The sequence below is a fragment of the Schistocerca serialis genome, chromosome 3 (genome assembly GCF_023864345.2).
Source record: "Schistocerca serialis cubense isolate TAMUIC-IGC-003099 chromosome 3, iqSchSeri2.2, whole genome shotgun sequence".
NCBI classification, from domain to species: domain Eukaryota; kingdom Metazoa; phylum Arthropoda; class Insecta; order Orthoptera; family Acrididae; genus Schistocerca; species Schistocerca serialis.
This window is the reverse complement of record NC_064640.1, coordinates 345,340,919-345,355,593: the sequence shown is the minus strand read 5'-3', so window position 1 is coordinate 345,355,593 and position 14,675 is coordinate 345,340,919. Positions and strand designations below refer to the sequence as shown.

The 14,675-nt window shown below is 40.4% G+C and overlaps 1 protein-coding gene across 3 annotated transcripts in view; it reads left to right on the top strand.

Annotated features, from left to right (window-relative positions):
• Positions 1–14,675, top strand: part of LOC126471610 (spindle assembly abnormal protein 6 homolog) — a 269,622-nt gene that overhangs the window by 76,907 nt on the left and 178,040 nt on the right. For all 3 annotated transcript variants that reach the window (XM_050099849.1, XM_050099848.1, XM_050099850.1), the window contains 2 exons: positions 6,287–6,472; positions 9,352–9,509. In XM_050099849.1, coding sequence (XP_049955806.1) covers positions 6,287–6,472; positions 9,352–9,509 — 344 coding nt within the window. The remainder of the gene's footprint in view (positions 1–6,286; positions 6,473–9,351; positions 9,510–14,675) is intronic.

The following is a 14,675-nucleotide window of genomic DNA, read 5'->3' as shown; positions in this document are numbered from 1 at the left end:
GAGTCCACATCTGCCCCTGGAAATGTCTTACAATTTAAAACCTGGTTCCTAAATCTCTGTCTTACCATTATATAATCTGTCTGATACCTTTTAGTATCTCCAGGATTCTTCCATGTATGCAACCGTCTTTTATGATTCTTGAACGAAGTGTTAGCTATGATTAAGTTATGCTCTGTGCAAAATTCTACCAGATGGCTTCCTCTTTCATTTCTTACCCCCAATCCATATTCACCTACTATGTTTCCTTCTCTACCTTTTCCTACTCTCGAATTCCAGTCACCCATGACTATTAAATTTTTGTCTCCCTTCACTACATGAATAATTTCTTTTATCTCATCATACATTTCATTAATTTCTTAATCATCTGCAGAGTTAGTTGGCATATAAACTTGTACTACTGTAGTAGGCGTGGGCTTCGTGTCCATCTTGGCCACGATAATGCGTTCACTATGCTGTTTGTAGTAGCTTACTCACACTCCTATTTTTTTTATTCATTATTAAACCTACTCCTGCATTACCCATATTTGATTTTGTATTTATAACCCTGTATTCACCTGACCAAAAGTCTTGTTCCTTCTGCCACTGAACTTCACTAATTCCCACTATATCTAACTTTAACCTATCCATTTCCCTTTTTAAATTTTCTAACCTACCTGCCCGATTAAGGGATCTGACATTCCACGCTCTGATCCGTAGAACGCCAGTTTTCTTTCTCCTGATAACGACGTCCTCTTGAGTAGTCCCCGCCCGGAGATCCGAATGGGGGACTATTTTACCTCCGGAATATTTTACCCAAGAGAACGCCATCATCATTTAACCATATAGTAAAGCTGCATGCCCTCGACAAAAATTACGGCTGTAGTTTCCCCTTGCTTTCAGCCGTTCGCAGTACCAGCACAGCAGGGCTGTTTTGGCTAGTGTTGCAAAGCTAGATCAGTCAATCATCCAGACTGTTGCCCCTGCAACTACTGAAAAGGCTGCTGCCCCTCTTCTGGAGCCACACATTTGTCTGGCCTCTCAACAGATACCCCTCCGTTGTGGTTGCACCTACGGTACGGCCATCTGTATCGCTGATGCACCCAAGCTTCACCACCAATTGCAGGGTCCATGTTTCATGGGGCCTTCCATAGTTCCCCCATATCCAGGAGAATGGGGTCCTGTAGGGCTCTGTACTGAGTGTATCACTATTTTTAGTGGCCATTAATGGTCTAGCAGCAACTGTAGGGCCGTCCGTCTCACCCGCTCTGTATGCAGATGACTTTTGCATTTCGTACTGCTCCACCAGTACTGGTGGTGCTGAGTGGTGTCTACAGGGAGCTATCCACAAGGCACAGTCATGGGCTCTCGCCCAAGGCTTCCAGTTTTCGGCTGCTAAGCCGTGTGTCATGCAGTTCTGTCGGCGGCGTACTGTTCATCCGGAACCAGAACTTTACCTTCATGACAATCCACTCACTGTAGTAGAGACATATCGATTCGTAGGACTGGTTTTTAATGCTCGATTGACTTGGCTACCTCACCTCCGTCAGCTTAAGTGGAAGTGCTGGCAGCACCTCAATGCCCTCTGCTGCCTGAGCAACACCAACTGGGGCGCAGATCACTCTGCTCTGCTGCAGCTCTACAAAGCCCTTGTTCAATCCCGCCTTGACTATGGGAATCTGGTTTATGGTTTGGCAGTGCCCTCAGCATTGCGTACACTCAAACCAGTACCCCACTGCGGTGTTCGCCTAGTGATGGGAGCTTTTAGAATGAGTCCGATGACCAATATCCTGGTGGAGGCCAGAGTCCCTCCATTGCAGATCCAATGTGCACAACTGCTCGTCAGTTATATTGCATACATTCGTAGTTCTCCTGAGCATTCAAATTACTGTCTCTGTTTTCCACCCGCGTCAGTTCATCTCCCACATTGGCGGCCCAGGTCAGAACTAACGATTGCGGTTCGCATGTGATCCCTTCTGTCTGGCATTCGGGAGGGCAATGGTTCAATCCTGCGTCCGGCCATCCTGATTTAGGTTTTCTATGATTTCCCTTAATCGCTCCAGGCAAATGCTGGGATGGTTCCTTTGAAAGGGCACGGCCGACTTCCTTCCCCATCCTTCCCTAATCCGGAGACCGATGACCTCGCTGTCTGGTCTCCTCCCCCAAACAAACAAACAAACCAACCAACCTTCTGTCTGAACTGGAGTCCTTCCCTTTACCACCTCCCATCCAGGTCCGTCTGCATACACTTCCATGGTGTACACCCAGGCCACAGATTCATCTGGACCTTTCGCATGACCCTAAGGATTCAGTTACTCCTGCTGCTCTCCACTGTCACTTCCTCTCGATTCTTGACGTGTTCCGGGGCTCTAAAGTGATTTACACCAACGGCTCAATGGCTGATGGTCATGTTGGCTTCACCTACATCCACAGAGGCCATTTTGAACAGCATTACTTGCCCGATGGCTGCAGTGTATTAACTGCAGAGCTAGTGGCCATCTCTCGTTCACTTCAGTATATCCGTTCGTGCCCCGGGGAATCATTTCTTCTGTGTACTGACTCCTTGAGGAGCCTACAAGCTATTGACCAGTCCTACTCTCGCAGTCATTTGGTAGTGTCCATCCAGGAGTCCATCTATGCCCTGGACTGGTCTCGTCATTCAATGGTGTTTGTGTGGACCTCGGGACATGTCAGCTTCCCAGGCAACAAACTTGCCGACAGTCTGGCCAAACAGGCTATGCGGAAACCGCTTATGGATATGGGCATCTCTGAACCTGACCTGCATTCTGACTTACGCCGTAGGGTTTTTCAGCTTTGGGATACGGAATGGCATAACAGTACATACAAAAAACTGTGTGTCATTAAGGAGGCTACAAATGTGTGGAAGACTTCCGTGCGGGCCTCTCGCAGGGAATTAGTTATCCTCTGCCGGCTCTGCATTGGCGACGCTTGGGTGACCCACGGTTACCTCCTGCACCGTGAAGACCCGCATGAGTGTTGGTGTGGTGCAGGATTGATAGTGGCCCATGTTCTGGTGCACTGTCCCACCTTGACTGCCCAGCGACGAAATCTTGCGTTATCGGACTCTTTGCTGCTAATTTTATCTGACAGTGCCTCATTGGCTGATTTAGTTTTATCTTGTATTCGGGAGAGTTGGTTTTATCATTTGATCTAAGTTTTAGCGCATGTCCTTCGTCCCTTTGTGTCCTCCACTCTAGTGCTTCTATGGTGGAGGTTTTAATGTGTTGCAGAGTGGATGGTCAGCCAGCCATGGTAATCTTTTTTGTCCCCTTTTGTCAGTTTACATTTTTGTTGCCTTTCATCGTTCTTGTGATTTTTCCTTTCATTCCGTTTTGAGTTGTCAGTCTCGTTTGTTTTATTCTCACACTTGTGGAATTGTTTTATTCAGAACAAGGGACTGATGACCTCGTAGTTTGGTCCCTTTCCCCCCTTTTAATCCAACAAACCAAGAACTCCCTTGCCCAATATGCTTAATGTCTTGCGAGGCTCATAACAGGTGGGAACTAACTCCCAAATCTAGTTCACAAACAGGTTCACTGTGGCACATCCTCACACACCCTTAATCCTTCCAACACTGTCAAGAATCAACCACAAAGGAGCACCCCTTTGTCACTCATTGTCACCTTGGACTGCAACAGCTGAACCGTATTCTTTGCCTGATCTTTGATTATCTATCATCATGCCCCGAAATGAGTTGTATACTACCCAAGAGCCTTCTCACGCCTCCTAAAGCGGTGTTCCTTCTCCCACCCAACGTACTCAACATCTTAGTTCATTCCTATGCCACTCACACTCCAACCCCTAGCCGCAAGTATCATATCCTTGTTGAAGACCCAGGTGCAAGACCTACCCAATCCACCCACCCACCCAGAAGTTCCTACTCCAGTTGTGTCACAGGCTTATCCTACCCCATCAGAGGCAGGGCCACCTCGGAAAGCAGCTATGTTGTACATAAATTCTACTGCAATCACTGGACAGCTTTTTATTTTGGTATTACAACCAACCAGCTGTCCATCAGAATGAATATGCCACCACCAAACTGTGGCCAAGAACAAAGTTGACCATGTGGTTGAAAATTGTGCAGCTGAGCGCATCCTGTTAGATTTACACAGTTGCTTCACAATCTGGGCCACCTGGTCATTTCTGCCACTACCAGCTCTTCTGAACAACACAGATCAGTGTTAGCCTTGCAACATATCCTTCATTAACGTAATCCTTCTGGCCTCGGTCTGCATTACCCCACTGTTCCCACACCCTCCACCTTTCTCTGTCCTGTAATGCCCTACCCATTCACATCTCCATGTCACCTTCATCTTGAGTTACTCCCCACCATCTTTGATACCTATGCTTCACATGCCTAGTCCATGCACCTGCCACCACTCTTTGATTCTTAGCCAGCAAACAGGCTGCCTCCCTCAAAGCCTCTAAGTACCTACTCTCAACACCTCTTCTGCCCACACTGGACGTCGGGAGGACGACGGTTCAATCCCACGTCCGGCCATCCTGATTTAGGTTTTCCGTGATTTCCCTAAATCGATCCAGGCAAATGCTGGGATGGTTCATTTGAAAGGGCACGGCCAATTTCCTTCCCCGTCCTTCCCTAATCCGATGAGACCGATGACCTTGCTGTTTAGTCTCTTCCCCCAAACAACCCAATCCAACTCTTCTGCCTCCTGCCTTTCTATCCTCTACACATCCCACCCTTTACAACCCCACCACCCCACCCCCATCCACCTGTGGAACTGCAGTCGTGTGGCATTGTGCATCCAGCTGGCATCACATAGGGGCACAGACTGTGTGTGTGTGTGTGTGTGTGTGTGTGTGTGTGTGTGTGTGTGTGTTCCTGATAATGGATCTGTCAAATATTATATACAATTTGTAAGTGTATTACTTTCTTCTTGACCATAATATGCAACAAATCTGATGAGCAGAGCGAGATACATAGAAAGGAAGCGGAACTAATTTACAAAAATTGCCGTCCTACGTCACTAACATCTGCATGTAGCAGAGTACTAGACCAAATTCGAAGTTCAAGCAGTATGTCTTGCTTGTAAGAAAACAACTGTGTCTTCATGGAAATGTGCATAAGTTCTGAAAACATTGAGTGTGCAAATCACAACTTACGCTCTTCTCAAATGGTATCCTTAGTGTCACGGATAGAGAAAACTGGACTGATTTAGAATTTGCAGACTTTTGAAAAGCTGTGGATTTAGTTGCAAGTTTACATCTTCTAAAGAATGTATGTCCCTTTAGGGCAGCTAACCAGGTTTGTGACTTGGTTGTAAACTTTATCAGACAGATTGTGACACATTATCACTGGCAGAGAGTAATTTACAGATAGTGAAGTAAAATCTAGTGTGTCCCAGGGCAGTGTAATAAGTTAATGACTTCATGTTATATGTTGATGTCATAACAGATAGTATTAGTTGCAATCTTAGTATTTTCATAGACAACACAGTTATCTCCAAGGACATTTCAACCTGTAAAAATTTATATCTCAACAACCTATCAGCCTCGTACGAAGACTGGCAATGAACCCTCAATGAAGAGAAATTTGTGAACCTTACAAAATGTAGAAGTAGTATGGCTACATTTTACTGTAGAATTAATGGGTCACTGGAAGTATGTCATACCATACAAACGTAAAGATAGGAAGTGGAATGACGACATAGGATCAGCTGTAAGTAAAGCATATAACAGGTCAAGATTCATTTGTAGGATATTAGGAAACTGCAGTTTGTCTACAAAACAGATTAGATGCATAACATTGTACTGTCCTTACTTGATTTCTGCTCTGATGTAAGGGACTCATCATATTTGAGAAGGTCTTTTATTTCTTTCTCATATGATAGTGTGATCTCTTTACACTATATGACAGCAAAGCCATTAAAAGTTCCATGATTCTCCATACCATCTATATTTCTCTGGTAAAAGGAACTCGTACTCCTAAAGTTGTGAATCAGTTCCGCTATGGTGTATGTTAACTATTAATCTGCTCATGCCTTTTTAATTTGTAAGCAAATATTTCTTAAATCTTCATATGGTTATATTGTGGTCGGTTGCTTTTTATTTTATTTACGTTTGTATCAGCATAAAAATTTTTGCTGTGGCCTGGAAACTTCTTTTTTAGTATTACTTATCCTGCTATTAATCTATGGTACTTAAGTTCCTTTAATTTTTTACAATATCTACATTACATGTAGTTTCTTCTGCATTTAAGAATGATATACATGCGAAAAAGTAACAGCAAGTGAAATTATGTTACTCTGTATTTGTAACTTCGTTTTAGGAGGAAAGAAGAAAATTCATGCTCAAAATGGAAGACTATGACTCAAAAATATTGCAGTTTGAGGCTGAAATCATCCTACAGAAAGCAAAGACTGAAGAAATTATTCATGAATATGAGGAGAAGATGTCACAGATATCAGAGAACCATGCAAAAGACCTAGCTGCGGAAAGAGAGAGGACTCAACATGTAAGCCACTAAAACTGATGTACCGAAACAGTCCATGGGACTTTACTTTTTATTTAATGATTTAAGGTTTTTATCAATTTCGCAGTTTGCTTGAGTGGAACTGTCATTGGTGTGGATGTGTAGTCAGTTTCATTATAATAGTTGGTGGAGTTTGTCTTCCTGTTAATCTGTTGTTTTATTTTTCTCAAAGTATTAGGCTATGTTCACACTGTGTGCTTATCAGGGCCGGGATTGTATGCACCGGACCGGGCTGCACCTAGCCTGCTCAAAATGCCACCCTGGGTGTTCACACTGTGCACTGGGCCAGGAGGATGAAGAAGGGGAAAAATCAACTTCCCGATTTTCACATTTTAAAAGCTCATGGTGGTGTAGAAGACTACACCACATCGTTTTGTGAACTTGTTTTTTCCTTGAAAGTTTTACTTTCCTCGTAAAAACAGAAATGCTTACTTTTCATTTTGTGTGATTGTTTTTTAGTTCTGTAATGTTTCTCAATCGATTCTGAAAAAAATATACAGTTAAAAAATCTGATTTTTGTGCAGGTGTAGTGTAGAATCTTAGCTTCTTAATAAACCATTTACCTTTTAATAATTCATAACAGTCATTGCGAAATGACACTATTTGTCAACCATGTGCACTTGATGTGCAGATCTAGTGATGAAAAAGTTTGATAGTGTGTAGCTTACGGTTAGATAAGTTTTAGAACATACATTACTGTGAGTGAAATATAGCTAGAAGTACAAAAAAGTTTTTGAATTGATTGTGATCTTGATATTGGTCTCCTTTCACAAGTAACTGCAAGTTCTTGAGTGGCATCAATGCTGTGATGACAAGCCTATGGAGTTCGCATAGTTTACAGTAGTGTCAAACATTGCAGGATATAAAAAATGAAGTACTAATGACCATTTCAGGCTTAGTGAAAGTCCCTCGTGTCATTTTAATGTTCCATGTCTAGAAAAATACAAATATATACAAATTTTCCCCTCAGTGACATCAGATTATACTGGACAATCATCTTCGATGGCTTTGAAAGGGTCACACCGTACATTATAAAAGACAAAAATTATGGACTCTCCCCATGAATGTTGACTGGCATTTAGGAGAGTTCTTCCTTAGGTGAAGAACTAAAAAAGTCCCTGGAAAAATTTTTATTCGTGTTACAAAATGAGTAATAATACATTTCAGTATCAGCTGAAAAACATTAAAGACAAAAATTTCATAACAGAATATATTTTTACAGGAGTACAACACAAAACTGAGTTGAATTAGTGCAGTCATTGTTTTGGAGGAGAACTTTGTATTGAACTAACTGCCTCCAGTTCAGAATGAGATTTTCACTCTGCAGCGGAGTGTGCACTGATATGAAACTTCCTGGCAGATTAAAACTGTGTGCCGGACCGAGACTCGAACTCGGGATCTTTGCCTTCTGCGGGCAAATGCTCTACCAACCTGAGCTACCCAAGCATGACTCACACCCCGTCCTTACAGCTTTACTTCTGCCAGTACCTCGTCTCCTACCTTCCAAACTTTACAGAAGCTCTCCTGTGAACCTTGCAGAACCAGCACTCCTGAAAAAAAAGGATATTGCAGAGACATGACTTAGCCACAGCCTGGGGGTGTTTCCAGAATAGCTAAGCCATGTCTCTGCACTAAACACAACCACAAATGGCAGAAATTTTTTTTATAAACCCACAAGGCTGATGGAGATTTGAAGAGGCTCTGTATAGACAGAAACACTGCCAATCAGAGGTTGTTGCCTAAACAAAAGAGATTGTTTCAGATACCTAGGTATGTGTTTCAACAGTCACAATGACATTAAATGAGAGATTGAATTGCAACTCATCACCCTTCCAAAAATTGCTTTGACACGAATCATTATGAAACAAAAATCTAGTGATGCACAAGATTCCACTTTCTTACATCTTAAAGAGAGCATTGAGAGGAAGATGTCAGACTCTAATTCCTCAGGCGAGGACAAAGCTAGTAAATCTGAGTAAGGAAGTGTAGAAGTATGTACACAAATTACCTGTTTCACGTAAAATTATTGTATTACTTTTGGCTTGATATTTGAAGCAGTGTGGGAACACAGCACAGAACATATGACTTAGCCAGGCTTTACACTATAGGATATGTGAAGTTTAAAAAGGAGGGTTAGTTATAAAAGGCAAATTTTATGCAATTTTTAAATTTGTATCTGCATATTTAGGAAAGTATTCCTTTCACATACTTCTCATATAAGAATGAATTCTATTTTGATTGTAATTGAAGTCATTTTTATATATATGGTGCACTATTGTTACTTACATGTTTACAGTGTGGCTGATTTTCATTAATATCTAGCTGATTAGCATTAAATAACAGATTAATTCATTTAAAGTTATGCTAACGTGATATGTAATATTTTTTTATTGGAGACCAGGAGATATAATCAATGCAGTAGGAAACGTGTGAGCCAATAGTGCTGTGCAGAATACTCACTGAGGGCTGAGAAAACTAAAGAAGATACTCTTGCATCAGTGAAATGCGTATTCAGGAAATTTAATTTCACATGATGTGTATCTTGAATATATCTGACTGACTTTATAGGAGACTTGCTTGCTAAAGCACATCAGCCATGCTTAAAGGAATAAATATTGTGGATAACTTCTTTGGTTGAGTAATACAGTGTGTTTGCATATTATTGTGGAAACAGTAATTGTATTTGATAGTTTTAGATTACTGTGTTGTTACTAAAATATAAAATCTATGATAATCTTTTTATGAAATTAAAGCAAAATATGAATCTCTTTATGAAATTAAAGCAAAGTATGTTTGGTTTGATTTTTTCCTTTCCTGTTGGGTGAAAGAAGTAAAGATGTGTCTTGTTTATTTCTTCAAAGTTACTTGCTGAGAGAGAGAAACAGTACCAGGGAGAATTAAATGTTAAAGATGAAGAGATGCAAACCAAGAAAATTTATTGGGAACGTCAAGTTAATGAAGGGTCTGCACTTCTGACCAAAGCACACGCGCAGATTGGTTTGTTGGCAGTACATGAAAAGTGAGTAAAATTCATTTACAATGGTTAGCTATGTATTGTGATAAGATGATGATAATCAGTGGGTGGTGGTGATTAATGTGTAAGTATTTTCCAGTTTTAAGATGGATAAGCTGGCAATTTTGCATTTTGGAAGTGACAGCAAGATTCAGCAGTTTGTATTTAGTGAAGCAAAACTCAAAAAAATTTCTCTGGCAACAGCATCTAGAACAGTTAACCCACTCAAACTTTCCAGACTAATGTGGGGAGAAGAGGAGAAAAAGAAGAAAACATTAAGCACAGACATAGGAGTAGGCTTCTGTGATCATTACCATGTTCCATAAGTCGTCTTGGTATATGCCAATTTTGTGGCTTAACAGTGTTCCATTGTTCTGACTGGTGTTTCAGGTAGCCATCATTAGGACTATAATGTAATCTGCACTAGCAGTAGATGCTAAAGCAATTGAATGTTCCACTTCATGGCATGCAGACTTCTATTTCTGGTCAAAAATTTCATACAGCGGGAATTTCCATGTGGCCAATAGTGTATCTGAGCTGTCCGTTACTTAGTATGTAACAAAGCATGCTCAAGAAAATAAACGTACATGTGAGGAATAACATGGCTATAAAGAACACAGTTACCAGAACGCACAAAAATGGATATTTCAGCAATAGTGATTCTACAGGTCTTTGATATGAAAAATGTGTGGTTTCCAGTTTTAGCATTTTAGACATCTGATAAAGGAAACCTTAAGTCAAATAGCTCTCATCAGAGAATGTTATAGACAAAACCACTATATTACCAAGCAAGGTGGTGCAGTGGTAAGACACTCTACTCGTATTTGGGAAAATAATGGTTCAAATCACTGTGACCATCCAAATTCCTTCTGTGGTTTCCCTAAATTGCTAAAGGCTAATTTCAGGATGGTTCCTTTGGTAAAGGATGCTGCTGGCTTCCTTCGTCATCAGTGGTACCTTAAACCTTAATCTTCCTTCCTCATTGACGGTGTGTTAAATCGTAAACTTACTTCCTTATAACCATTATATTAAAAGAAATAAGACGACCAAAAATTTGATTGCTTATACAGCAAATACTATTTGCAATATGGTCTGCATTTCAGCTTGAAGTATCGGTAAATATTTTCAAGAGCTATATGTTAGCAAAGTAACAGGATTATTGTAGCAAATGTATGTTTTACTCTGTTGGTTTAAACAAATAGATATTTCCTATTTATCAGACATCTATCAAGAAAACAAAAGTTGTGGACAGGAAGATTCAGCACACTTTTAGGATATATGAAAGTCAAAGGCGACACATATGTACCAAGAGCAATAGGTATAGTCAGTGCCCACTGTAAACCTCAGCTGAATGAATGTGAATCTGTGAAGTTTTTTTCATTAGGAAGAATTACAGATGACTAACGGATTTGTGTGTGACTGGCAAGCACCCAAGATGTATCCTCATATCTCAACCAGTGTGTGTTATGCCTTAGAGGGGTTGTGCTGGTTACTGCATCGGCCTCAATGGTCATGCTTATTCCACATTGATTATTCAGTACCTTGTGTAAAACCTGCCCTAAATGTGCTTCCAAATATCATAATATAATCTGTTTCTACCAAAGCTAAATTCATCTGCACCTTGTCTTCAGATTTCAAGGCTGAAAGTGTTGCAGAAAGAAATCTGTCAAACCAATTTTAGGCCAAATATTCAAACTAGTTATTACTGAGGATGAGGTTGGTTTCAAATTTGAGAGCAGTGAACCATAAATACTTAAATTTTGTGATGCATAAATACTTAAATTTTATGGTGGTGATCTAAATAAGAACTGGGACACACTGATGGGTTAAATAAGGTGACAATACACCTGGTTATTCTATTATTTCTTTTGACCATATTGTGAGGACTTGCCTACCAAACTAAATTAATGTGTTTAGTGGTTAACTGTGTGTGTTGGTCAAGCATTGAATCCTACTCAGACCACCCAGAACTTCTACACATCTTATTGAGACTTTCCAAACACCCAGGACACCATTCTCCACTTCCAATTGCCAGACGATATCCTTGATGGGTACTGTGAACCAATATGCACGCAATCTCAATTGATCTGTTGGCAGTATTGTAGTCTAAAAAAGCTTGTAGATAACATGTTGTAACTCATTACACTAGCCCCTCTCACCTTTCCACCTTTCATGAAAGATTTCTATGATCAGAATTTCTGCCTAGTCGCATTTTGAGGCTTATTATCTGGAAGTTATAGACAAAAAATATGGTTAATAAATCCAGCTATTGAGACTTGAGAAGTTCTTAGTTATCTCTGTGAACAAGCCACTCCACAAAGAAAGAGGACAGTTTATTCTTGAAAACAGATGCAGCAGTTTGTGGTGCTTTCAGCATACAACATTGCTTTTTATTTACTGCCAAGAGGTCAGGCCAAAAACTTTCTTAATATTTTAGGTGGTGGTGAACATATCATGTGTACAATTTTGCATGGTGTTGAAACTGTTCCCAAAATTTACAAGAGAGAACACACACACACACACACACACACACACACACACACACACACACACACACACACACCAAAATTGATGTTTCCTTGACAACTTGGGATCTGTCCTTTCATTCAATTCCTTCTTTTAGTCATTTTGTACCACAACATGACTAAAAGTCCCCCCAGTTCGATTCAGTACATCTTTATTAGTTACTAGTGAACCCAGTAATGCTTCGCAATTGCGACATGTTTGGGAATTGGGTATACATCCTAAACTCCTCCCTCCTTTTTCTGTGTCCATCTCATCATCCTCCCTCCCCCGCCCTCTCTCTCTCTCTCTCTCTCTCTCTCTCTCTCTCTCTCTCTCTCTGTGTGTTGCATCCTCTCCCCCCCCCCCCCCCCCCCCCTGTTCATTTCCTCTTTCCTCCTCTCTGTTCTCTTCCTCCTCCCTCTGACCTTGAGCCTTGTTTATTGTTGTTGTGGACAAAATATTGATTGGGAATTGACACCTAAAAAGAATGGGTAAATTGTTCAGGATCATTGGTATATGGGGTATAAGACACACCTATCCAGCTGATGGATGTGTGAGGAAAGTAGCTTCAATGACGGTATTTCGCACAGTTTCTACTCTGTGAATAGGTAAGATTACAAAATTTTGGATCATTCAGATTCCATAGTAGTTATTATCAGCCATACATACAACTTTCCTATTTTCTGTAAAACCAATAGCAAGGAAGAAAATAAAAAAGCACGTTATTTTGTGTACAATTTTTGTATAAAAATATAAATAAGGAGAGAGAATGTCTATTGGAGAAACAATTTGTCTAAGGGTTTACATGCACTCCTGTCATAGTTGAAGCACTGTGAGAAAGAAGTCAAAACCAAGAAAGAAGTCAAAACCACTTATTTTCACAACCCAATATTTCCTTTCTTTCAGTTGGCTTTACCGGAAGACCTATACAGTCATTTAAAAATATAAATATATGCCTACTGATATATCTGTCCAAATGTATATTAGAGTATGGTGTAAAAATTTGAAGTAAATTGGTGAAGTACTTTTTGAGATTCTGGTAACAATATTAAATGTCGACTTGCGTTTGTATAGTAGAATAGATATCACACACACATGATGAATTCTTCTCAGGTTATCAGCAGAGTGGTGACGTTGTCTTGTTGCAACGTTTCAATGAGTTTCATACCCATCATCTTCTGGCCAGAAGATGACGGGTACGAAACTCATCGAAATGTTGCGACAAGACGATGCCACCACTAGGCTGATAACCCGAGAAGAATTCATCAGTGGAATATGCTGAGAAAGACTGCAATTGGATATATCACACGGACATGTCTAATCTTCAGCACTCATCTGTAGAACATTTCAAAAAATTACTTTCTTGTGTCTGCAGTGTTTATCATCCATATTTCTCTGCCATACATGGCTACACTGCAGAAAAATACCTTCGGTGAAGACTTCCTTGCACTTAAATTTATATTAGATGTTCACAATTTTCTCTTCTTAAGAAGCACCTTGCTAACTAGTTCAAGTTTTTTTATATCCCCACTATTTTGGCCACCATGATTATTTTGCTCCCTATGTAGCAAAACTATTCTACTACTTTTAGTGCCTTATTACCTAATGTAATTATTTTTGGACTACCTGACTAAATTAGACTAAACTCTATTACCCTTGTTTTACTTTTGTTGTTGGTCATTTCATAACATCTTTTCAAGACACAATCTATTCCTTTCAATTTGTGTTCGAAGTTCTTGGCTGTCTCTGACAGAATGACAGTGTTGCTGGCAAATATCAAAGTTTTAATCAAATGAGACTATAAGGTTCCAGAGACCTTTTCAAGTCTCCAACATCCATCATAGATGTTGGAGACTTTAGTTTCATTGGATTAAAGCACCTGCACCTGGGACTCTGGCAGGATCCCCCATTATGTGTGATGCTTAGGAGGTATTCTGATACAGTCAGCGAACATCTACAATGCTGTTCGAGTTTAGGGGGAATACCAAATGGGCTGAGGTTTCAATGGCAATTTTGATTGAGGAGGGAGCCATGTTAGGATAGTCGGTGCAGTTGTGCAAACCCACAGTGGCAGGATGGCCTAGTAGTTAGCGCATCTGCCTATTGAGCAGGAGACCCGGATTCGAATCCCAGCCTTGGTACAAATTTTCTTTCACCACTTCAGTCTGTGTACATACATCAAAGTTTTTGTTTTCTATCTGAACTATAATTCCCTTTCCAAATTTCTTCTTGGCTTCTTGTACTGCTTGCTCATGGTACACATTGAATACCAGTGGTGATAAGCTAGAATCTTATCTTAATCTCTTTTCCAACTACTGCTGCCCTTTTGTGTCCTTAGACTTAAATAGCTGCAGCCTGTTTCCTATACAGTCTGAAGATAACCTTTTCTTCCTTTATTTTGTACCTAAATACTTTCAGAATTTCAAAGACAGTATTCCACTCAACATTATCAAAAGCATTTTCTAAGACTCTAAATGCTATAAATATTGCGTTGCCTTTCTTCATTGTACCTTCTAAGAGGAGTGTTCCAGGGCTGCTACCTCAGGTTCTATTGGTTTCCTTGAGCTAGGGACCATTCCTATGCCCAACAGAAGGATCGTCTTAGTATCACTACCCAACACTACAGGTTCAAAGTATGGATATTACATACTTCCACTTGCTACGGCA